This window comes from Onychostoma macrolepis, chromosome 24, assembly GCF_012432095.1.
Source record: "Onychostoma macrolepis isolate SWU-2019 chromosome 24, ASM1243209v1, whole genome shotgun sequence".
In the NCBI taxonomy this organism is placed as follows: domain Eukaryota; kingdom Metazoa; phylum Chordata; class Actinopteri; order Cypriniformes; family Cyprinidae; genus Onychostoma; species Onychostoma macrolepis.
In genome coordinates this window covers 2,307,631-2,333,852 of record NC_081178.1, presented here as the reverse complement: position 1 = coordinate 2,333,852, position 26,222 = coordinate 2,307,631, and the positions used below count along the sequence as shown (strand labels likewise).

Here is a 26,222-nt window from a genome sequence, read left to right as displayed (position 1 = left end):
TTTGTCTAACTGGTGATACTTGTTCTCTGTAATTTTAAAACAAAAACATGTTATTTAACACAGCTAGTTAAGAGATTGTTGTACCAGTTGTGAGGCTGAAAATCTTTAAGTGGATATTTGTAAAATAGTGTGGACCTCTAATCTTTGTCTCTATGCAGATCAGATCAGATCACACCCAAAAACTTTGTCTAAGCAATTGATCATCAATCATCACAGAGAACAAATAGTCAATATACACTCCATTTGTTTCCTTATAAGTTCTCTCATTGTTTCTGCTAATTAAAAAAGTTTTAAACTTCAAGAAATGAACATTTAAAAGGATACATAAAAAATTATTTCTCATGAGAGGTGCTGCCTGCCATTTATTTCACTAAAAGAGCTTTAAAACAAATGAAAGAAAATCAAATGAAATTGGAGCTACATTGAGTTACACTGATTACTGATTACAATTTTAATATAATAAAAAAGTATGATCAGTAAGCACACGAAAAATAAACACTTAATTATGAAGACTTTAGTGGACTTTATATGACTGTACCATATGAAATGTACTTTTGCTTCTTCAATGAGCTAAAAAATGAAACATTATGCATGTACAACATTCACACATCTTAACAAGCTGTATAAAATAACAATTTTCTTTAACATTACAGAAAAAAGTATGTCCAGTTTATATCAAGAATCATACAAAACTGATGAAATCATCAAGAAAAGCATCATAATTAAAGAAGGAAATCCTGCTCGATACCGACTGCAAACAAGTACAGACAATTTGAATAAATCTGAACCATACAGAAAAATGACCTTCGGTGAGAGAGACGAAATCAAACCCCATAAAAGCATTCTGCTGGTGGGAGAAACAGGAACAGGAAAAACAACCCTGATCAATGCGATGATCAACTACATGTTGGGTGTTCAGAGAGAAGACAAGGTTTGGTTTGAGATCACAGATGATCAGAGCGACCGAACACAAGCTCACAATCAGACCTCCAGCATCACTGTTTATGGGTTTTATCTACAAGAGAGTCCAATCCATTTAACAATCATCGACACACCAGGATATGGAGACACACGTGGAACTGATCATGATACAAAGATCGGCATGAATTTGGTTAGTTTAAGTAAATCTTCAGAAGTGATTCATGAAATAGATGCAGTGTGTTTAGTTATTGACGCATCTCAAACTCGACTCTCTGACAGACAAATCTGCATATTTGATGCTGTTCAGTCTTTATTTGGAAGAGATATTGCTGAAAACATTGTCTTGCTCTCACACACTCAGCTGGCACTCAACCTAAAAATGCCCTGACGGCTGTTAAAGAGGCTAAACTCAAGTGTGCAGTGAATGACAAGAATCAGCCAGTGTTTTTCCTGTTTGACAACTGCCAGTCAGACACTGCTGATGAACAATATGAAACGATACAGGAACAATCATGGGATCGCAGTTTTAAAGGAATGTTAGGATTCTTCAAGTTTCTTGACACAATACAAGCAAAACCCCTGAGGATGTTTCAAGATGCTTTGTGTCAACATGAGTTGAAGGCAAATATCTCCAATTTACAATCATGTGTTCAAAGGATGGAACTAAAACAAGAAGAGCTGAAACAAACTCAAGAAGCTCTGAAGCAGGATGAGGAGTATGTCAGAAACAATAAAAACTTTGAGTATGAATGTGAAGTGTCCTACAAAGAAATGGTTGATATTGATCCTGCTGTAGCCAAAATAATGATATGCACCGTTTGTGAGGAGAACTGCCCTCATCCAGATAGCGGGAAAATGTGGAATCTTCAGAAAGATGATCACTGCAAAGTGTGCATAAATAAATGCCTCTACAGCAAACATGTCAAAGCAAAAATATATGTAACAATTACAAAAAAGGAGAAGATGACACATGAAGATTCAAAGAAGGAATATGATGGTAAGATTAGAAACAGTGTGGCTTTGGTCAAGAAGCTGGAAGAAGAACTGCAAGAATTAGAGAAAGAGAAAATAAAGCATGCATTTGATGCTTTTTACTGTGTGAAAACTCTGCAGATGATCGCACAAAATATTGATTCACTTCCAAATATTGATTTTCTAATTGAGAAGTTAAGGGAAATAAATGAGCCTAAAAAAGCTGAAACACTGGAAAACACCAAGGCAGCAGGAAGCGAAAAATCAGTGAGCACTGGTGATTAAAATAAATCACGTGAAAAGAAACATGCACCAGTATCATCAGTGATTTCATGCAGTGATGGTGACTGCAATGTCATTGCATTAGATAGCAAGAAACCAAAGCAAGTGTCATTTATTATAAAGATATTAGGTTCAGTTTAAAATCATTTAAAATAAATTAATACATTTAAAATAATAACACATTATAATTAAAGTGATTTCCGAAAGGATTATGTTCCCTTGATTGAGGGAATTGGACATGAAAAAGAATGGTTATTCCAAACAAAAGTCAGTAAATCAACCACTTCATAAGGGGCCACTGCACAACGCCATTAGTGTGACAGATTGAAATATGCATTTAAAAAATTCATAAATCTGTAAAACATTTAAAGCACCTTACATTTACACTATTTTGAGTGCTTAAAAATGTTCATAAAATGCAAACTTGTCACTTGTTTAATTCATTTTTGGGTGATTGGTGATCAGTTAGTTTGGCACAAGGTTTGCTATCGATTACTTGTGTCTTGAACACTAGGGGGAGAACTTGCAGGGTTTTTTCATTTTACATTTCATTTTCATTTTAACCACATGGAGTTTTGTGTGTTTAATCTCATTAGCAAATGGTACATGGATATTTTTGATCTTTGAATACTAGTTGGAGACATGGATAAGGCCTACTTTATGTTAATGTGATCATGAGTGGTGGGTTTCATAAATCATTTTGAAAACTGATGTAATTTATTTGAGATGTCTTTACAGCTAAAAGAAGGAATTATATGTTATGCTGTCACGTTAAAATTCAGATTTAAAATAAAGTGACATTTATATTGTGTTCACACTCTTTTTAGGGCCACATTATATGTTTATATACCGGAGACTGGGGCAAGTTGTCACAAGGTTGTTGTTTTTTTGTCTAAAAAAATGAAATGTTAAGATTAATGTTATGCATATATATTCTGTTGGTTAACAATTGTCTGTTCTGCCTGTTTTTTCCTGTTGTCATTTTAACTGAAATAAATAAATGAATAAATAAATAAATAAAATTAAAGCCTCTGGAGAATGCTTGTGTGAATTGAATACATCATTTAGATAATGAAATAAAAATATTTGTATATGCAATATTGTAATGTGCTAAAATAAGTAGTATACTTATTACATACTTGTGTGTACTTGTTACCAAGTGTTTATTCCTTAATTATTATTTTAAAGGCGACCATAAGATAATATTTATTGTAGGCTGTTATTAGGCCTACCATCGATGAAATCACGAAGCTAACGGGTATGGTTACAAAATAAAGTTATTTTAACTGTTAACGTTATCACTTCGCCCCTAATGTATAGTACATAAAGGATAAATGTGCATAGGCCTATGCAACGAAGCTCTTCAGTGAACGGCTGTGCATTTTCACACAGCAATATTATTCTCACATGGCCCCTTGGTGTCAGTGTGTCCTAATACAATTCAACAACCCCTTTGCAGTTTGATTGTAAAAGTAATACACAATGGGTTTTAGCTCTTTCAACTGGCCTTCGCTGAAAAGCAGGTAAGCTTGCTACACTAACCATAGTTTCACCATGGTATTTGTAGTGAAGGTGCAGTTGTAATGTCCCCACATAGCCACTAAGTGGCAGTGTTTCCAAACACAATTCAACAGTCTCTAACAGAAGTGTTCATACTGTCATTGCTCCTTCTGCAATGTCTTTTTTTTCTGTGTTGACAGCCTGTTTTCATTGTGAAACATTATTAAACTTTGAAAGCTTTCTTTGCTTTATTTCCAAAACATAATAAAAGGGGGAAATTGTTTATTATTATTTCCAAGATTGATTAATAGTGTAGAGTGGGGGAAAACGCCCCCACGGGGTAAAAAACCCTACTGTTTTTTTCCAAAATAACCACAACATAAAGTAAAGATAAATTTTTATTGTAACTATGGATTAAACGCCCCCAGGGGGCAAGGGGCTATTACTCTAGTTATTCTGTTCTGAACATCAAATATTTAGATTTTCCATCAAATATATTCTAACTAGTTAGTTGAATCAAAATATTTGGATTTTATATTAAAAAAATTACCTCAAGTTAGCATCAGGTAGCTAGTTGGCTAGCCAGTTAACTTTTTTTTTTCAAATAGGCTATTATAATTTTGTAATCCATAATTACTGATTATATTCTTTTTTTTATTTTAAGATAAAACTGCATGTATTCTGATTTTGCTGTAAATGTTTAAAGCAAATTGCTTTGTTTGACTGGGGGGGGGGCAGTGGGCATTTTACCCCACCCATTGAGGCATTTTGCCCCATAGGTGTGGTAAAACGCCCCCCCCCCCCCCTATGATAACTTTTCTGAACACAGTTAACCTTTGTTTTACAGAAAAGAAATTACACAGTCCTTAAGGGGCGGGGCGTTTTCCCCAACTCTACCCTACAACAATTTTGTAAGATCCTAAATGATTTTTAGAGAAAGATTTATAACTGATATCTAAAAATTATGCATCATACAGTGATTTTAGGAACCTAAATGAACACACGTTTGTGGGCCTGAACACTATTATTGTGGTAAATTTTGAGTGTGTGTGAAACAAAATTTGTTTTGTAAGGATTCAGTTGTAATGTGACACATCTGTTGTTGTTGCCATGGTGAGTTTTAGGAATGGAAGCCCTATATAAGGCGGCTTTACCACTCGATCGCTGTGCTGCTCCATCCTCAGTACAGACAACTTTAACATACCCTGTAAAACCTGAACAAACAGAGAGAAGAGAATGTCTTACTGGTCACCAACAGTCACACATGCTTCAACTGCTGAATGATTTTTAAGTAGTATGCACAGTATCTATCTATCTATCTATCTATCTATCTATCTATCTATCTATCTATCTATCTATCTATCTATCTATCTATCTATCTATCTATCTATCTATCTATCTATCTATCTATCTATCTATCTATCTGTCTGTCTGTCTGTCCATCTATCTATCTATTTTATATATATATATCCCACCTTCAAAAACAAACATTTCCATTGCTGGCTGGTTTTGTAAATAAAAATAAGTGACTTGTTAATAAAGGCAAAATAAATAATTAAGATTCACCCGTCTCTTGCTGGTTTCCATGGGAGACACTGCAGGTGAATTATGGTCTGTTTGCAGAGAGATCCTAGAATGGATGTGTTTGCGTAAGGAGCCCCTGTTTCCCGCTCACACTCAGCTCATACAGCACCGCCGGGATCAGTGAGCTCACGGATACAGCCTCCTGCATCCTGGATGTTCTCCGCTGATAAGCCCCGTCCATGGTTACATCCACTCACTTACGGATCTCAAGGGTCCTCACTCCATCCCACTGCTCACGGTTACCATGACAACTGACATAAACACTACTCACAGTGCATGAAATTATACACAAGCATGAAATTATTACACGTTTATTTTCAAAAACACTTAAGCAGGTGAATTCCATTCAAACTATTAACACTATTTGAATGAAAAAATAAATTATATTTTGCATAAGGAAAATTAAGCTTATTTTAAGGAAATGTTAAGCCTTTTTTTTTTTTTTTTTGCATTTTGACATTATTTTCATTACAAGCAGATTTACCCCATCTTCCAATTCTTAGTTGCCTACTGCATTATTGTGAAGAAAAAAAAAAAAAAAAAAAAATATATATATATATATATATATATATATATATATACACACAATTGTAAAATACAGTTGTAAGTATACGTCATATGGTCAGATTTGTCTTACAGAATTTAATTTATGCTCATTAAAAAAAAGAAGAGAATTTTTACTAAACGGTCATGATAATAATATAACAACATAAATGTACAAAATAGCCTTAAAATCCTGCATTTTAATATAATTTTGTAATTTTTTTATTTATTTTTGGATTGAAATATGACAACAACATTTATTTGTGAGATTTATATTCAAACATTCTTATTGCCATACTGATCTTTACCATATTTAGCTTGTGAAAAATGAAAGAAGCTTATGAGGTTTTTATATGTTCTACATTTAAAGCATTTGAGGTTTATTTGTTCAGCTCCCTGTGTGATGTAAAAAGTGCACTCCATTTTTTTATGGCTGTAAATATTTGACACCATCAGAATTTATTGTCACAGATTTCAGATTTTGATAATTGTATATACATCACAAAAACACTAACATAACACGAAACGGGCTCAGTCTCTGTCTAGACTCCAGCGTAAGTGCCATTGTAGAAGAAAGGCTTGTCTGAGACACAGTGACCTACGACCTCTGGAGTCCATCTCTGAACCTTCGGCTGGCCCTTCTCATCTGGTCTCACAATGATCGTGCTGCGGGACGCGAGCGAGGGGTCCTCGTCGAAAAAGTTGAAGGGACGCAGGAAGAATCCCACTGCGTTTCCTGGAGTCGCTGTGTTGGGAATGTCTTCAGAATGAGGAATGTGTAAGAATCCCACCGTCACCCAGGCAACCAAATCCTGACAAGAAACATATAATTGTCAATTGAGTATTTTTAGATTTATATATATATATATATATATATATATATTTGTTCATCTAGTAATTTACCCATTTCCATTAACTGAAAAATAAAATATATATTCTGTTATTTGTCAAGGTAATTTAAACTAAGACTGAAATAATAAGCAATAAAAAACTAGACATATTTAAAAAAAAAAAAAAAAAAAAAGAAAACTAATTGAAAATAATATGCCTACTAATAATAAGTAGTGTATTTATACTAAAATAATTGCTATGAGTGAACTGAAAGTGTTTATCTTTAATTATTGACTATTATTTATTATTTATTGACACTGATTTAAATAGTTTCTTTCTTTCTTTATTTTATATCTATTAAGTACATTTTAGGTATTAGTTAATCTGATTAAATGTATGATACTCTGGCAACGCTGGTAAAGCAAATTGTGTATAGTTATTGTACTATTCAGATACAGTAGTTGCTGTTCAGATATTTTGATTGATAATTAATAATAGCTTTTTTTGTCATCAGATTATATCAATACACCTGTTTAAATGCTGAATATGTTGGTTGTGTGTCTACTTTTTAGTGTCCAAGAGAACCCGTTTGCACTGCACATGGTCCATTTGGACTTGGAGACCAAACTCAAATAATTCTTCAAGTTTCTATCAGTCATCTGTGTACCTGGTTAACAATGTTTTCATTGTTGCGAATGAATTCTTCAAAGGAAACAACAGGCTCCCAAGGGTCATTCTGAGTATAGATGCTAGAGCTGGTGGCCTCATTGTCCTTATGTCTGGTTACAGCCAACGGGTATCTGCAATCAACAAAATCACAAATATTTGCTCAAAAATAGAGTGAAAAAAAGACAAATGTGCTATTCCCTTAATATTAATTACTAAGGCCCACCTTGACCACGGAATACCATTTTCCTCCCTCCAGCCCCGGGGCAAAACGCTGTTAGCGTGCGAGTTATACTGGATCCGATAGCCTTTCTTATGCCCCCACTTGTTGTTTTGATTGGGATTGTAGAAGTGTAAGTATTTAGGAAACTTCTTGCCAAAGCGGAAGGCAGCACTACGTTCAGTTTCATGCTGAGTCCTGTGCAGTTTTGATTGCACAACGGTGTGTTCTGGGCTCCAGGGGTTGGTGAAGTTAACATATTTCAGATCAATGCTTTCAAAGCTGTTGTCCCTCCCTGTACAAAACGAAAGTGTAGAATTATCTCTATTCAGTGAAACAAGTCATGCAGTTGGCTTATATTTGCCACCTATGCTGTTGTAATTTGTGCACAGAGATCACAAAATAGATTGTTATTTGATATCAGATCATACACCGATAACAAAGCAAGAGCTAAACCTACCTGCAATGTCAAGGTCCACTTTGTAATGAATTAGATGGGTGTGCAAGTTGCCAAGAACATAGTTGTAAACCTTGGTTCCATAGTTCAATCCATTTTCAGTGAAGAACGTTGCATGGATGTACCCAGTCGCACTCACTCTAGACTCCATTACGCCATTCTGGTAGAAGACAAAGTCCCAGATGTAGTCGTAGTTGTACACCGTAGACGTAGTTCTGATCACCAGAACATGGTTTTCCAAGCCTCCATAGAAATTGAAGCCTCCATGGAAGTTGCTATTGAAGTGTCTCCTCAGAGGAAGCGCTGTGGTCATTTCAAAAATGCAAAGTGCGTTTCTGTAACGCACAGGTTTGTCTGAGTCATAGTAATGATAAAGGTCTACAAAATGAGCAATTTCTGGACAGTCGATCCCAGGTGACAACTCAAAATCCGAAGTGCCCATCGCCCATCCGGCATCAATGTATTTGGTTTGCATGGCAGCCGGAGAATCTCCGGAGTAGAAGGCAATGGCTTCTTGCAGTGCGATTTCATAAGCAATTCTCTCCCCATTGAAGCGTAGGTCAAAGATCTGCAACCCGGCCGAAGAACGAACCCGATAGGCGAAGGACCATCCAGCATATTCCACAAAGTTCCCATCCACCTGAAATCTCCGGCCTTGGGGTTCAACAAGCTTTGCTCCATGAATGTTCGTTGGTGAATTCATGTGTCCACGAGGAACGTAGGTTGAGTAAAGATCTTCCTCATCATGCTCCGGCAGCTTGAGTTTATCGATCGTCCCCTTCTCATACTTCTCCACAAGTTCCTCCACGCTGTTGAAATACTGCCCGTTGTACCACACCTTCTCTACAGTCCACTTTTCGTGATCCAAATCTTTGTGGTTAACGAGGACCTCAAAGCCCACCGGGTGGATGAAGTAGCCTTCCACAAACTTCTGCAGCATGATCCACGTCCTCCTCTCTCCTGGCGCCAACCCACGAGGAGCAATGTCCGAGAAGGTCAAGCAACGATTAGTGCAGTTGCCGTAAGTAAACCCGGTGCTCTCTTGCAGAATCTTGTTTGCTTTAGCGCCTACCTTCTCCAAAACCTTACTGAGATGCTCATACTCCACAGTGGAGATCGGCCTGGACTCGAAACGGATTGGACGGTCGCCCTTGAACGTCTTCACCTGGTAAGACCTCGGGAAAGATGTGGGTCCGACGATGTACTCCGTCACATTTGGCACTGCTTGGTTGCCAAACTGCACCACCACACGTGCCTGCCGTGAAGGTTTTGCCTGTCCTCTGTCCAGCACACGCAGCGCCTCGTGCTTGCGAGGAACATGCAGCTCCATAAGGAGGATGCTGTTCTTCTTGAGGGACTTGTCTCGTGCCGAGGTGAGGCCCAGCTCGCTGCAGGAGTAGAGGTAGTCTCTCACGGCATTCATCTCTTGGGGAGTGAGATCGGCAAACATCGCAGCTCCATGATGAGCCCACTCACGACTTCTTGACGAAGCTGTGGACAGAGCTAGAGAAGCCAGAAGCAGCATCCAGGAGAACCACATCTTGGCTCCTGCAAAATGAACAAGCCATGTCAGATCACTTTAGTTACAGGTTTATTATACTAATTTTAACAAACTTGTGTGTTGGTCCCCATCAAGCTTTCTAGCTACCTTAACCAGCAACCTTAAACCACTCCACCAGCCACGCTGGTTCATCATCAGTTGTTTTTAACTGTTACTCAAACACCAAACCAGCAATAACCAGCCCAGATCAACATAGAAATGCATGCTAATCTATCTACTATCTATCTATCTATCTATCTATCTATCTATCTATCTATCTATCTATCTATCCTTAACTTCAACCTATTGTAAATTCTCAGACTTAGTAATGCCAATGTAGTTATTCAAACTTTCCTATCTAGTTGCTCTTGTAAGCATAGGTTATCATTTCTAGAGCGCCTCCCCCTTGGAATCGGTGCGTCCTTTGCACAGAAAATCTGAACCAAATTATAGTAATAAAGATACAAGTATGGTGTGAGCCAACACCTCTCCCTTCCTCACAGCTTCCTGCTTGTTTTTCCTCGGCATTCCTTGACTAAGATGAGAAACAGATAAACCAATATGCTGTATTTAATTACCCCAGTGAGGGCTGTTAGCAGTCTTCCTTCGGCTGTAATGGGCAATTCTTAAGCTGATGTTGTTTTTCCACCACTCAAAAGCTGTAATGTTTTTCAGGGTCTTCTTTGCTGCACAAAATGTCACTGTGTTCTTTCTGCATTTGGCACAATCTTCTGCAGCAGTGTCGATTCAATTGCACTATTATGTAACCCTCCTTTGCATAAAGGTCCAGTGACTCACCTTGCAATTAGAATAAAAATGAGCGCCTAATGATAGCAGCAGATTTTAAAAAACAGGGAACGAGCTTACCTTCAGTGACTGTTTCCAAGTTTGCAGGCTGGATAAAATCCCCGAAAGTGTGGCTGCTACAGCTGCAATGTGTTTTTTAGATCAGCCAGTGGATGCAGTCCTTTTCTGAATCGTACTGCTCTGATGTTTCTGCTTTTATCAACCACCCACCTCTCTTGAACAGAAGGTGATTGGCCAACAGAAGGTCATAAAACTTCAGAAGAACAAAGCGAGAGATGATTGATGGGTTTGCTTGCATTATCAGTGCACATTTGTGAACATTTCACAGGGTATCAGACTTACAGTATCACAATCTGTTTCAGTGTTAAATTGAGAATTAATACCACACAGCTGCATGCCGACAGGTGTTTGCACTGTTTATATGTAACACATATATTGCATTTTGGTCAATTTGCAGATATCAGGAAGAAAAATTAGAAGGTTTGTACATTTTTCTTTTTGTCCACATTAATATTATCTCGTCTTCAGCACCCCACCTTTTTACGGTCTCTTTTACCTCATATTTTCCTCAATTATATCAATATTTTAACAAAACAATACACCTTTAGTAATATAGTTTGGGGCACACTTATTGCAACTGGTCATGACATATGGTGCACTATATCACTGCAATATAATCATGTGGAATTAACCCTTTCTGCATTACAAAATGCATTATGCACTACATGAAATATGTGGAATATGTAACATATTATAGGAAAGCAATGAAATATATAGAATTATATACAATTAGATAAATAATGCAATGCAAATGTACAGCATAATGCAAGTTATATAACGTATAATGCAAGTTATATAATGTATAAAAGGTAATGTAAAACAACTATGGCATGAAAAGATGCCAATAACAACATCTGTTATTTGATTGCGGTAAGTAGTCAAATTACTAGTTTTGCAATACACAATTATTGCATGTTATTGCTTCCAGAGTTTAGATGCAGTCTTCACACTTTCAGGTAAGGCACTTAAAAACTAAATGTTAACAGGATAAAATTCAGTGGACAACCCATAGTTATTCAACTGATGAAGCCAGACATATTAAAGATATTTTAAAGGTAAGTCCAGTTAAAATGTACCAATGAAGCAAATGTTTACAACAAGGAAATGAATGTAAGGTGGAGTTATGATGAAAAATAATAACAGGAAAAATATTTTAAATAATAATCCTGGTGAAGAAACTTTAAAATGCAGTTAACTCATGTAATTCAGTTCACATGTGTTATATCAATACAGCTCATGTGTATTTTTTTAACAGGGTGAAACACAAATCTGACAGCTGAAGTGAATTACAGTGAGAACATTGTGGGACTGGGAATTGGACAGACAGCTGAAGCTGTTATTGCACTGTAGTGGCTGTTAGTTGCACACCACAGAAATATGATTGGTCAAAACCACCTGATATGAAACAGGTCATCATTACCCACCTAATGTGAGACTCTTATGGTTAATTATTAGCTTGAGTCTTTCATAACCATGGCCTGCAGAGAGCTTAATGACAAGCACTTAAATCACCATCTGAAAGTATGTGCAGTATTTATATTACTGTCTTAAGTTTATAAGTTCTTTTCTGCTGGCTCTCAGTCTTATTAGACCATATCTGTGTTATGTTTAAACTGCAACAGTTTTACTTCAGATATAATAATTACAATCAGGTTTCTGGCTTTACAAATATTAACACATATGTCTTGGCTGTATACATTTTTGTGATGCAGATGTTTAGCTGGAAAAACATGTTATGAACAAACGCTCAAATAGCCTATTGATAAAAAAACTCAAAAGAACGGAAAGTGAGACAAATAAACCTTGAACTATGCTGTCGAAATCTCTGTGAAATATACTATATAAATATACTTTATTTATTTCAAACTCTGACTCATTATTTGAAAATATTTTATTGTTTTTTTCAAGCATCATGGTTGAAACACAATAAAACTGTATGATTTATTTTTTTTGGAATCCCAAGAACAAACTAATGCAGAGGCTTGTATGTTGCAATACACAGTCCATGTCAAACAAAATTAAAATGAAATACTTGTTTTGGAAACAAACTGATACTTTACTCTCCAAGGTTGTATAATGTTGCAGTTGTCTAGTTCTGTTGAATATAAATGCTACTTTTCCGTCTATCAAAACAATCCATTGCAGTCAATCCATCCTTCACCCTTCTGCAGATCAAACTGATGTTTGACATACATTTTGATGTATATTTCTCAAATGTGCCATTTGTTTTAGTTATTGCATCTGTGCCATCCGCATCTCTTTCTCATACAAAACATAATAATTTGTCCAATAAGAAGACAGTATAGTGAGGCAAAATATGCCTACTCCCAAAACAGAGGCTGTTCTGGAAGGTAAGATTCCTTGTTTTAGCCAATTACAGAGTAAGTTTTTAACTTTCCACTAGTGTTAAAAAATGGAAATGCAAACCTAATCTCAAACAAATAGATCAGTGTTTGAATTGCTCTTGTTTACACTCTTTAAGAAGTCAAACCAACTAACCTATAGTGACTCTACATGTCAAACTGGGATTAGAGGAAGTCTTTGACATGCAAAAGAGTCCTAAAGGTCAGAGGTCACTCATTCAATAACAATATTGTATGGATTGGATGGAATCATAAGCTAATGTTGCTATAACACACCACTCAAACAAATGGATCGATGTTTGAAACTCTCTTGTTTACACTCTGTAGGAAGTCAAACTGATTTACTCTGCATGTTAATCCGGATTTGGAGGAAGTATCCTATTGTAATATGGAGAAAAGACAAATATTCCCTAAAGGACAGAGGATCCTCATTCAAGCGATTCACACTCTGCAGTCCCAATCTGAATCAAACGATTCATCAAAACAGTGAATCATTATGCAGCGCAATGGTTTAACTGATTTTGAGTTCCGAAAAGCTCTGTTTCGTCCATCACTACGTGATTTTTATTTAAAATCATTACAAGCGATGTCGAAATTTTTAAATTAATGGTTCTTTTGATCTAGTTTTTGCTAGTGAATCGAGTTTTAATCAGTTGGAGCGGTTCCAGCCATGTTTACACGACACTGTCAGTACTACTGCTGGCTTAGCTCGCTAGTTTTATGACATTAACTGCAATAAGTGAAAAAGTTTACAATCAAAACAAAATCCAGTCATCTCACACCATTGAAGTGAATGTTGAACAGTCCACGGTTTTCTAGCGTATTACTAAATTCTCTGGTAATATCAGTGGTATGACCTGCTTCAGATACGGCCGAAATTACAACAACAGTGGTTACATATGCATATATTTAATTGTTTGATTAAAATTATAGCTAGAGACAATTTAGTTGTCACTGGATATTGGTAAGGACACAGCGTTCTACGCCATTGGCTCTTGAGCACAAAACGTTTTAAGATCTTCACATTTATTTATTCCTATATTGCTCTTTATGCTCATTTTATTATTTGAAATCCATAAAGCAGTAGATATGTCTCAGTTTTCATTCTAACTTCTGTACCACTTGTGTTAACAAATGAAAATGCAAACCTAATGTTGCTCAAACAAATGGTTCAGTGTTTGAACCTCTCTTGTTTACACTCTTTAAGAAGTCAAACCGACTCTACTGCGATTGGAGGAAGTATTTTAACATGGAAAAAGACAAACCTCCCGTAAAGGTCAGAGGTCACAAGTTCAAACACAATACTGCATGGATCTTGGATGGAAAGACATACACCACTCCTTACACCCTTCGTCTTCTTCTTCTTCATTGAATGCATCATTAAAGACCATACTAAAAAAACACTAAACACGTTTTAAAATGAAGAGGAAATCTTCTCCGACTGTAGGAAATGTTGGATGGTGGCAGCTGTGTTTGTGTCTGGACACCCCAAATCTCTTTTGAAGCTCTGGGCCAGTGATGTTGGTTGCGTTTACATGCCCCCTGGTCCTCACCTATTGACTTACTTTATTAAATAAACGCCCCTGAAATCCTTCCACCAAAGTGAGTCTTTATAGGATTAGACTTGCACAAACAGCCCTCCATCCGAGGGATCTACTGCTAAATTCACTACCCCCTTCCTCGGTCAGGACGGAGCACTACTAAACATTGCCGTCACCAAACGGTGAGCTAATGGATGCATCTACAGCTGTGACCCACCGGACTTTCCACCAATGACACGCCTTGCACCTGCTGCCATGGGCCTGTCCATCCTCACCATTTAAAACCTACCAACCAACACAAAACCTGACCAAATAACCACCAACACCTGAGGAAAAGAGTGAATACGGAGACATATCTACTGCTTCATGGATATGGAATAACAAAAAGAGCATAAAGAGCAATACAGGAATAAATAAAGACAAAGGAATTAATTTGCTCAAGAGCTCCTGATAAACTCTGACGACTTAAAAAAGGTAAAAACTCACTTCACTCATGCTTATGTAAATAATGACCATATTTCATGTTCAGCTTTTCTGCCTAATTGTTTATTTTATGTTAAATGGAAAGTGTTATCAGTATCTTCCAATTTAATACATATTGCAGTAATAATATATAAATTTCCATTCAAAAATTCAAACAAACAAGTTGGAAATATAGGAATGATTTTGTGATTTTGACTTCATAACTTGATGTAAAAACAGTGTGTGTAGGCACACTTAAAATTGTATTTTCTACTAATTTCAAGCTTATAAACAGAAGCTTAAGCAGGTGAAGATCATGAGAAAAAAAAATTCTATCATGTGTCCAAATTTCTGACTGGTATTAATATATATTAAGTTTACTGTATCATTTAGATCTAAATAGTTATTTTCATTTCATCCTCAAATAATTTAATGAATTGTTTAATTGCAGTTTCTTGACTTGATGACTTTTATTTGAAGAACTTCAGCTCTTCAGAGACACAATGAAGGTTCTGCTCATGTCTCTGCTGGGGTTTAATCTGGTCGTGGTCATGGGGTGAGATGTTTTACTACTACAATCTAACATTAAAAAATACAAATAGCGATTTCACATTAATAAATTGTACTATTTGTTTGTTTGCTTAGTCAAGCTTTATTAATCTTAGGGTTAGTGATTTAAACAAACCCCTAATACTAAATAACTTTAGCACAGAAACTGTAAAATTCATTATAATCTGATGTGTCACTGATCTTTCCATCAGACACTGGTGTGTGCGTGTGCTGGAGGAGAAGGTGGAGAGGTTGATCTCCCCCCATGTTCAGCGTGAGGTGGAATGTTCCGCCGTCTATCAGTTCAACACTCAGGGCTGGAGGCTGGATGTGGAGCGAATGAGGCATGAACACGGAGGAGACGACGGCATCGCACTTTATTACAAGAGACAGGGACCTAGAGCCTCCTGTTACATATTCAAGTGAGCAAAACATCATATCCCACTCATTCTGTCAGATCAGATACATTTCCTCAGTTATTATGTCAAACATTTTAATTAATATTAGGATTGTACAGACTGTAAAAAGGGGGGGGGGGTATAAACTGACTTTTTTGGTGTAACCTGATGGTTCTCAACAAGGAGGCTTCAAGATGAACAAGCTTTAAAATGAGCTAAAACAACTAAAACTCAAGATAAAAAGAGACATATATCTTATTTTAAGTCTCGAAGTGTTGGAAAAACCTGGATATATGAAGGAATTTTAAAAGTGTGATTTCTAGAAGATAATAAAATCTAATGGAAATTTCCTTTTAAATGTATATATGTGACCCTGGACGATAAAACCAATCTTAAGTGTCAATTTTTTTAATTTGAGATTTATACATCATCTGAAAGCTGAATAAATAAGCTTTCCATTGATGTATGGTTTGTTAGGGCAATATTTGGCTGAGATACAACTATTTGAAAATCTGGAATCTGAGGGTGCAAAAAAATCTAAATATTGAGAAAATCGCCTTTAAAGTTGTCCAAATGAATTCTTAGCAATGCATATTACTAATCAAAAACGACGTTTTGATATATTTACAGTAGTAAATTTACAAAATATCTTCATGGAGCATGATCTTTACTTACTATACTAATGATTTTTGCCATAAAAGAAAAATGTATAATTTTGACCCATACAGTGTATTTTTGGCTATTGCTACAAATATACCCCAGCGACTTAAGACTGGTTTTGTGCTCCAGGGTCACATATGTGAAGTTATAAAATATTTATTGAGTGCATTAAATATGTGAAATAATATCTTAAAAACCTCGTCCCATAATCACAAAAAAAAGTAGGAGTAGTGAAAATGTACACATTTGTAATCAGAATTACTAGAATTATTTTTTGACTTAATTTTTTGTTGAATGAATCTTTTAAAAACACTTTAAAAACTTTTAAAAACTTGATCACACTGTCCACCAAAATCAAAAGCAATTAATTTTTATAGATCTTTTTAATATATTTTTGCCACATAATTCTTAACATTGTAATGAAAAAAAGCACATTTTAGGCTGCCAAAATGTATTATTTTATCTTATTTTTACTAAATCACGTTGTTACTCGTCGTGTCCTTTTATCTTTCACCTTTCAGACTATGATCATTCAGATTCAGGGTAAGGATAGTCAAATCTAGCCTAAAGCATGAAGTACTCACCTGCGAGAGGGTTGAAGTTCTTCAGGAATGATGTATTGTAGAAGACTTCCTTGTGGTTGTTCTTGTTTGAAGCTCAGTTTGTAATTAGAAGTAAAGTCTCATGGGAGACAATTGTAATTAATGTATTAATGTCTGTGACTCATGTCTAATAAGATGAATGTCCTTCCTCTGTCGCCTGTGTTGCTGTCTGCATCTAGCACTCTTCACTGTTAGTCTGTCTCATCTCCGCTTGATGTTGCAACATGCTCTCCTCACCACTACATGTACCGTCTTGTTTTTAACATTTGTGGTTGATTACAGAGCATCAAACTCAGATATCTAACTTTCACAACTATTGCTTATTCATCCTAACAAAGCGAATAGTGCAAGTGCAACCGTTTTTATATTAAAGCATGCATGCATTAACCTAAAAACAAGCAAATGGCATAACAATGAAACAGGTAAATAGCAATATCAGTATCCAAAACAATGTTATGACCACATCACATGCATGTGTTTTGCTGAGCGCTGGTGTTTTTGCCTCTCAGACCTCCAGACATTGAGACAGAGACAGTGAACCGGACGGTCAGACAGTGTTGTGAAGGCTGGGCCGGACCTGACTGCTCACAGGGTGAGATCAGATGGATTTTAAGTCTCCATATAATGTCAGATATTGAGTATTTGTTGTGTTTCTACATTATGCATAGGATGTCTTATTCATGCATTCGTGTATTTCTGGTCATATCTTTCTGTCTATCTCTGTCCAGGGGTTGGTGCCCGGGGTCATTGTTTCTCGACCTGGACGTGTGAGGAGTTTCCCGGTCTTCATAACACGTCTCTCATGGCTCTGGAGCAGTGCTGCAGTAACCTGTGGGGCTTAAGCTGGAGAAACGTGTCCGATCAGACCTGTCTGTCCTGCACCTACACGCTCCTGCCAGGTTACTAGTGTTCTCCACATAACCCAAAAAATAATATTCAGGCCTGAATTTAAGATTATGCATTTGAAATGCATATAAATGCATATGAGTCTTTAGCCATCTTCAAGAAACGGCTAAAAACACATCTCTTTCATCTTTATTTGACCCTCTAACTCTAGCACTCTCTACTCTAATTCTATTTTATCTATTTGTTTTCTTTTTTTATTAAAAAAAAAACAAAACTCTTGACTCTCTAGCACTTGCACTCTATTTGTTTTCTGACTGCTTGTTTTCTTAAAAAAAGGCCTATAGCTTTCTCTATTCTTTTTCTATTCTATCTACTTGTTTTCTTTTTATTTATTATATATATTTATATTTTTAACTTGCTACGTGTACTACATTAGGCTAACTGAGACTTGAATATTATTGCTCTTTTTAATAAACTTAATGTGATGCATATTTGTCAGTCATGCATAAAAAGTCAGATTTCTGCACTCAAAACATCATGGCATAGTTTATTATTATGTTTATTAACTACATGGTAAAAAAAAAAATCTACTTCAGTTTAAAACTTGAGTTTATTTGCCTCAAATTGTTAAGTATAATCAAATTGGCTGTGTAAGTCATTTCAACTTAAATTACATTAAACTGACTTTAAAAAAATTGAGTTGAAATGCTACATTGATAGTTAAAAAGTATGAACATGGTCAAAATATGTCAGTGAAATTCTTTAACTTATCCAGTTAGTTAAAATGTATGAACTTGAACCATATTGGATTTATAATGAAATATATAAACGTGCTTATTTAAAACACATTTAGTTTCTTAGTACTGACCTAGTAGTGTCCTGTTTCATTTGTTTATGTTAAAACTGCGTAATCCAAATGAACAAAGAATTAACATGCAATTCAAATACAAAAGTCTTAAATTTACGGCTAAATATTTTCCTCAACTATATATCCTGGTTCTTTATTGACTCAAACGCTGTCTCTTCTCAGACGTCAGCTCTTCTCCTATGGTCCGCGGAGGGCTGTTTCGCGGTGTTCGTGACCCGCAGGCGTCTGGCACCTGTATGAGCTGGGGCGGGACACACTACCGCACCTTTGACCGGAAACACTTCCACTTCCAGGGCAGCTGCACGTACCTGCTGGCCTCATCCGCTGACGGGACGTGGGCCGTGTATATGAGCACCGAGTGTGATCCTGCGGGACACTGCTGGAAGGTACAGACACACACTTGCTATCAGCTCATATTCACACACACCTGTTTTATATGTCTATAAATGTCAACGTGAACTCAAAATGGATCATATTTTCTTTCCTAATACTAGTTTATGGTTTTATTGTGCATAATTTGTTTATTCCAAAGACGGTTCCATTCTAAAAATTCTATTCTGTCTTAATAATCGTACATTAAAAGAATCCCTCAAATTAATTCCTAATGGATTAAATCAAATTTTGTCCTACATTTTATTTCTTGTTGAATATCTGGTCTGAATTATGTTGCATTGGTTTCCATTTCACGCACATGAAATTAAAATGGATTTTATTTACTTTCTTAAAACTTATATCTAATCTTAATGGGCACAATTTATTCATTCTAAAGAATATTCCATTTTAAAAACGTTCCTCTCATCTTCATTAATCTCATTTCATTTATCAAAAAGATGAAATCAAAGATTTTTAATTTACACTATCAAATGAATTCCTGATGGATAAAATCAAATTTCATACTGCATTTTATTTCTTGTTGAAAATCCAATTCAACACACACACACACACACACACACGCAGTCTATTAAAGTCGACATAAAATCAAAATTGACTTTCCTAATACATGTTTCTGGTATTATTTTGCATAATTTACTTACCCTAAAGACCATTTTATTCTAAAAACAAGTTTTGTCATCATAATCTTTAATCAAAAAGTACATTTTGATTAAAAATTCTGAAGTTGTGGATGAAGAGTGTATTCTAAACACATCTTTCATCAATGAACCATTTACGAAGAATTGTCCTTTACAAATCAAATTCAAATCAAAGTCCAACATTCTTGCTGAATATCCAGATTTTCTGTAAAATGCATCTCATTTGGAGGTAAAATTGGTTGCAAATGTTGACGCTGATTTATGCTGAAATTGTTGCAGAGATTCAGTTTAAAGTTTTAGCCTATATGACCATGTTTAGGAAACTTATTTTGTGCCTTTGTTTGATGAAAAAAGTATTACAATTATAAGAACACAATTAGCTGCATATTCTCATCACGCTCATTTTAACATCTGGCTTCAGTTTGTTTCAGTTTCATTATGAGCACATATTTCTCTCAGATTATCTTCCAGCAAACAAAACAATCATTTATCAAAAATTCACATCTACTTCTTCAGAAACCAATAAAACCAACAAGCCAGAAACTTGGCAGCTTGTGATGAACATCAGTCACACACAAAGCATATAATAGGTTTTTGAAGTTTGAGATATGATCATCATTCTTTATGTTGAGTATGGCTGATTTTTGTGTTTTGTGCAGCGTCCAGCAGTAATTGCAGACAGCTGGTTCTGGCTGATGTTTATGTGGTTGTTTTGTATTTTAGGGACTGCGGTTGATGTTGGGTCTTGGCTTGGTGTCCATACATAAAGCCAATATGACTGTTAATGGTTTAACACTATCGCAGGGTGAACCTCTCTTCCAAAACGGTATGAAAAACACAGAGCTACTTTCATAACTACTACTACAGTATATCATGTTATGTATCGTACTTTCAAAACTCATCCTTATCCAATGGCATAAGTTTGTTGCAGTGTAATGTTAGATTTATATCCTGTTATAGTTTTACAGCAGGATAATTAATGTGCTTTTGTCATTTTTATTATTTGTAATATTATTACTTAATATTATTTGTAATAGTATTAATTAGGTTTCATTTATTTTTATTTCAGTTTTAGTTTTAGTGCTTGTATGTTTTTGGTTTAGTTGCAAAGGCAACATTTTTATTTATTTATTTTTAGTTTTTCATCCCTTTCTTTGTGTTTTTATTTTCTAAAGCACATTTATAAAAGATACTTAAATGTCCTAATTGAACTATGGCCTAATCCTGGCTAAACCTATAAGCCCTGTCTGTGAAACCAGGCCATTATATTTTATTTTAATTAACAAAAATGCTGTTAATAGTTTTAGTTCTAGTTTTTGATTTAGTTAATGATAATAACCCTGAATTCCTTTTTGAACAATTGCACAAGGCTGGATGGTATTTCTATTCTTAAAAAGGCGATTTTGGGAAGTTATTGCATTTTATGTTATTTACTCCACATATGTGTATGTATTCTGTATGATGAAAGTGTGTTTTATGTGCCGTCAGGAGTCAGCGTTCACTGGTTGGGTGACTTTGTGTTTGTGGAGAGTGGTTTGGGTGTCAGACTGAAGTTTGACATGGAGAACACCATCTATCTGACCGTTACCGCTGAACACCTCGCTGCCACCAGGGGGCTTTGCGGAGTTTATAACAACAACCCAGATGGTGAGAACTTTTGGCCTGGTTTGACTTACTTGCAAAATCTGACATTACACTCTATTCATGCATTTCTAATGCACTATATACTTGCAGTGTTTTTCATGCAATATGCAATGCAATGTTTCCATTTTATACAGATGACTTCACCACCAGCGGTGGAAGTGTGTCTCAGTATGCCGCCAGCTTTGGAAACTCGTGGCGTGTTCAAGATCAGCAAGGCCAGGTGGGAAACACCTTCAGGTTTTTCTTTTTTTTTTTTTGATACAATTGGAAAAGTTGAAAAAAAGAGACTGTGAGTTTCTAAATAGCATTAGTCATGTTTACATAATCATATATTTTATAAACATCCATATATCCTGTTTTGGAAGTAAGCCAAAATCTATATCTGCTGATAAAAGCTGTCCAAGTTCATGCAATAATAACACAGTAATGCAGCATTGTTAATGCAGATCCCATTTGACCCTATAAATCACCCTTAGTTCAAGCCAGGTTGCCAGATTTATTATTTTACCTTCACCTAACATTATTTGTAATGCACCTCCCATCCAGTAATCGCAAAGAGCTTTTTTTTTAAGAAGTTTTAGTTATAGCATGAAATAAATATGAATAAACATCATAAGGTACTATGTATTGTGAAGCACGCTATATAAACGTAAACTGTATTGAATTAAAAGCCTCTGGCCCAAAGCATTGTGAGTAGTGTTGTCTTATTGTTGTGATGTCTAACACACAGGTGTGTAGTGATGCAGCAGAGCTGGGTCACAGCTGTGATCTGTCCAGTGACGTCTCTCTCCGGCGGGACGCAGAAACAGCCTGCCACCATCTCAAAGAGAGTCCGTTCTCACACTGCCATCACCAGGTTAGATTAAACTACATTTAAACTAGATCATTAAACTAACACAGTTCAGGACTAACATCCTCCCGGTCTGCTCAGGTGGATCCCGGGCCGTATATCGACACGTGTCTGTATCTGTACTGCAGTGTGGATGTGAGGGACAGAGATACAGCAGTGTGCGACACGTTAGCCAGCTACGTGCGTGAGTGTGCGCAACAACACGTCATCATCCGCTGGAGGAGCGCCGGCTTCTGTGGTACTTTATACTTCAGCTTAAACTGACTTCTGCTGGCGTGACACATTGTTATTGAGTTATTTAAAAAAAGAAAATGTGCACAATGTGTCAAAAACATGCTTGGGTCATATTTCCACTTTTTAAATAAGAGTCATAGGATAATAGTCACAGTCATAGGTAATTTTATGTTTGTTAGAAGTCAGAACAAGAGTGAATTAACACTAATGTAGGCTTTGTAAAAAAAAAAAAAATTTAATATAGTATTTTTCAGAATATAATACTAGCAAGTTATAACTGCACAGTAAATACTGTAGTCTGCCTACTATTTTTATTAAATATGGTTGCACTGTTGAATGCTACATGACCATTCTCACATGATCTGTTGCATCATATTTCAGTCATTTTTCCATCTGAAATATTCATATAATTAATAACAAATATGATAAATAAAAATTGTTTTTGTCAATTGAAGTAAAGTTGAAATAAAATAAAATATAAGTATTAAAAATTGTACTAACTGCCTGAAATAAGTCCTAAAATTAATTGGAAATGTAAAAAAACTGAACTCAATAAATCAAACCCTAATAGTAATATTACATGATACACAAAATATAAAAAATGAAAGCTAATTTGATATATTATTAAAAACGAATAAATAATACTATATAAATAATGCTAAAATAACACTGCTATATATACTACAGAAATTAGGATTAGTATGGTAGCAGTTAGCCATAGTTAATGAGATTTCTAGTGATGGCCATTGTTCTTCCACATGATTGTGGTTTATGTTCAACAAATGTAGATTTCTTAAAGTTGTTCGAAGATTTGTGGCATTTAAAAAATGTTAAAATTTTATTTCAGTCCTTAAAGTGGCTGAAGTGCCCAAGATATGTATTAATTAATTGCAATATGTATTGATTAAATCAAAAATATATTACTGTATTTATTTATTTATTATTAAATATATATTTTTTAATAAAAATATATATATTTTCAATAAATGTATTAAGGATAACTGTATTTTTAATAAATAAAAATCTAAATATTTTCATTATGTATTTATTAAAGTATAAAAAATGTACTCCTCAGAGCGTGTTTGTCCGAGCGGTCAGGTGTTCTCCGACTGCGTGTCGTCTTGTCCCCCCACCTGCTCGTCTCCTCGTCCTCCGGCGTCGGGTCAGTGTCGGGACGAGTGTGTGGGGGGGTGTGAGTGTCCCCCGGGTCTGTACCTGCACGCGGGTCAGTGTCTGCGACGGGACGACTGTCCCTGCTTCCACAGACGCCACAGCTACAGCGCAGGAGACGCCATCCGACAGCGCTGCAACACCTGGTGAGTCAAACATCAGCATGCAGACAGAAACCACTGCAGCCTATGTGCTTCGGTTGAAGGTTCCTGTTACTGTTTTTCCGTCTTCCAGTGTGTGTCGCGCCGGTCAGTGGGAATGTTCTGGAGAGAAGTGTGAGGCTCAGTGTGCTGTGATCGGAGCGATGCACATCACAACCTTCGATCAGAAGAGATACGGCCTGCAGGCCGGCGACTGCCGCTTCACAGCCGTGGAGGTCAGTGACCGTGAGGAGACGGATCTACAGCTTCACTGTGTGTTTGAGATCATCTGAAAGCATCTCTATGGTGTGTTTGCAGGATTTTGTGGATAAAAAGCTCTCGGTCAGCATCAGTGCAGGACCGTGTGCAGGAGGAGCTGCTGGATGTCTGAGAGAAATGACGGTCACTGCGCTTCATACGACAGTCACTGTCACAGATACAGGTCATCTATCTGCCTGTCCAACTAGAGTTAGTTAGTTAATGAGATTTATGAAGATGGCTATCGTTCTTCCACTTCAAGATACAATTCTGTAGATTTCTTAAAGTTTTGTGGCATGTAAAAATGGTTTGAAACTTTTATTTAAATCTTTAAAGCAAGTGAAAAAAAGGAGTGCCTTAAAACTCTCTAAAGAACTTTCAATATACATGATTAATCCCACCTTAAATAAAATTGAAATTTAATTTATTAAATTAAATAATGAACCTTTATTTAACCAGGTAAGTCCGTTGAGAACCAGTTCTCATTTACAATGACGACCTGATATAATAAATAAATAAAAATGTATTTTTTAATTAGCTTTTATATATTTTGGTATTTATTGTTTGTACATTTAGTTTTTTTGTTTGTTTGTTTTTTTGGAAAAAAATATGACAATATAAAGTAGTTTTATGTATTATTTATTAAAATTCATTTACGTATTTATTATAGTAGTTTATATTATGTTACATGGTTAGTTACTTTTATTGTTTATAAAGTGTAAATTATTTTTTAAATGTTTTTTAAAGAAGTCTCTTCTGCTTACCAAGGCTGCATTTATTTGATTAAAAATACAGTAAAATCAGTAAAATTGTGAAATATTATTAGAATTTGAAATAGCTATTTTCTATTTGAATATATTATAAAGTAGAATTTATTGCTGTGATCAAAGTTGTATTTTCAGCATCATTACTCCAGTCTTCAGTGTCACACGATCCTTCAGAAATCATTCTAATATGCTGATTTGATGCTCAAGAAACATTTCTGATTATTATCAATGTTAAAAACAGTTGTGCTGCCCAATATTTTTGTGGAAACTGTGATACATTTTTACTTTTCGGGATTCACAGATGAACAGAAAGTTAAAAAGAACAGCATTGATTTGAAACAGGAATCTTTTGTACCATTATAAATGTCTTTACTGACACTTTTGTATAATTTAATGCATCCTTGCTGAATATAAGTGTTAATTCCATGTAGTGTAGATACGCGTTGTCATCGTGTTGTTGTGTTGGTCTCAGGTTCGGTGATGGTGAACGGTCAGCGGGAGCTGCTGCCGGTGATCACAGGAGATCTGATGGTCAGAAAAGCTTCATCCAGTGTTCTGCTGATCCAGGCGTTTGGAGCTCAGATGATGTGGCATCTGGACGGACCTCTGCTCCTCATCACCCTACAGCCAGGATTCGCTCATAAGGTACCACAGAGAACTCTTCAGATTCATGAGTTATTTGATTTCTGGTAGCTCTTTGGTAGCTGAAGCTGCAGTCATGATACCGTTTGTTGTGTCAGGTTCGTGGTTTATGTGGCACTCTGACCTGGAGTCAGCGTGATGATTTCACCACACCTGAAGGTGACGTGGAGAACAGCGTGGCCTCTTTTGTTGCCAAGTTCAGAACAGGATCATGCCCTCTGCCCTCAGCGGTGACCTCTGACCCCTGCGCGTCACACACTCAGCACAGACAGTACGCAGAGAGTGTGTGCTCTGTGATTCACAGCGCTGTGTTTCAGGTAAGTGTGTTTTAGGTCAGTAGTGTTGGTAACTGGTCGTTGCAGTGAAGCTGAAGCTGAAGTCTGTTGCAGGCGTGTCATGATGTGGTGGACAGAGAGCCGTACATGCGTCTGTGTCTCAGTGAAGTGTGCAGCTGCGGCCCGCACAGCTCCTGTCAGTGCACCGTCCTCACCGCCTTCGCCCGGCACTGCGCCCAAGAGGGGGTGCCGGTCAGCTGGAGAAACCGCACATTCTGCTGTAAGAAACTGCTTGATTACATTCATATTTATTAATAATATCAATTAATTAAATATATATCACTTAATTCGTTATTATATAATTTAATGTATAACAATTATGATTCAAAGTGGGGAAGTCACACATTCTGCTATAAGAAATGGTGTAATCTTACAATGTTAATATTACATGCGTTACATGTTAATATTATATGATATTTTTAATATTTATATTCATATTTTTATATTATTTAGTATAATTGTTAAGATTATAAATATTA

At 36.0% G+C, this 26,222-nt stretch overlaps 2 protein-coding genes across 4 annotated transcripts in view; one reads left to right on the top strand and one right to left on the bottom strand.

The window, feature by feature from the left end:
- Positions 1-5,879: 5,879 nt before the first annotated feature.
- Positions 5,880-17,131, bottom strand: aoc1 (amine oxidase copper containing 1). Of its 3 annotated transcripts, XM_058765948.1 has the most exons (7): positions 16,941-17,131; positions 10,384-10,576; positions 10,095-10,314; positions 7,980-9,524; positions 7,526-7,814; positions 7,301-7,433; positions 5,880-6,614 (listed from the first exon to the last, which is right to left on the bottom strand). In XM_058765948.1, the coding sequence occupies exons 4-7, from the start codon at positions 9,514-9,516 to the stop codon at positions 6,345-6,347; spliced, it is 2,229 nt and encodes a 742-aa protein (XP_058621931.1). In that variant the 5' UTR covers positions 9,517-9,524; positions 10,095-10,314; positions 10,384-10,576; positions 16,941-17,131; the 3' UTR covers positions 5,880-6,344. The 3 variants fall into 3 exon arrangements, with proteins under 3 accessions (XP_058621931.1, XP_058621930.1, XP_058621932.1); XM_058765947.1 differs by lacking the exon at positions 10,095-10,314; XM_058765949.1 differs by lacking the exons at positions 10,384-10,576; positions 16,941-17,131 and having other exon boundaries at positions 10,095-10,362.
- Positions 15,253-26,222, top strand: part of sspo (SCO-spondin) — a 94,741-nt gene continuing 83,771 nt past the window's right edge. Inside the window, 16 exon segments of the mRNA XM_058765946.1 lie at positions 15,253-15,305; positions 15,511-15,720; positions 17,468-17,550; positions 17,687-17,857; positions 18,835-19,058; positions 20,427-20,529; positions 21,192-21,350; positions 21,482-21,567; positions 22,078-22,203; positions 22,279-22,435; positions 23,507-23,747; positions 23,836-23,977; positions 24,060-24,183; positions 25,239-25,411; positions 25,507-25,725; positions 25,798-25,963. Of these exon segments, the coding sequence (XP_058621929.1) occupies positions 15,253-15,305; positions 15,511-15,720; positions 17,468-17,550; positions 17,687-17,857; positions 18,835-19,058; positions 20,427-20,529; positions 21,192-21,350; positions 21,482-21,567; positions 22,078-22,203; positions 22,279-22,435; positions 23,507-23,747; positions 23,836-23,977; positions 24,060-24,183; positions 25,239-25,411; positions 25,507-25,725; positions 25,798-25,963 (2,437 nt within the window).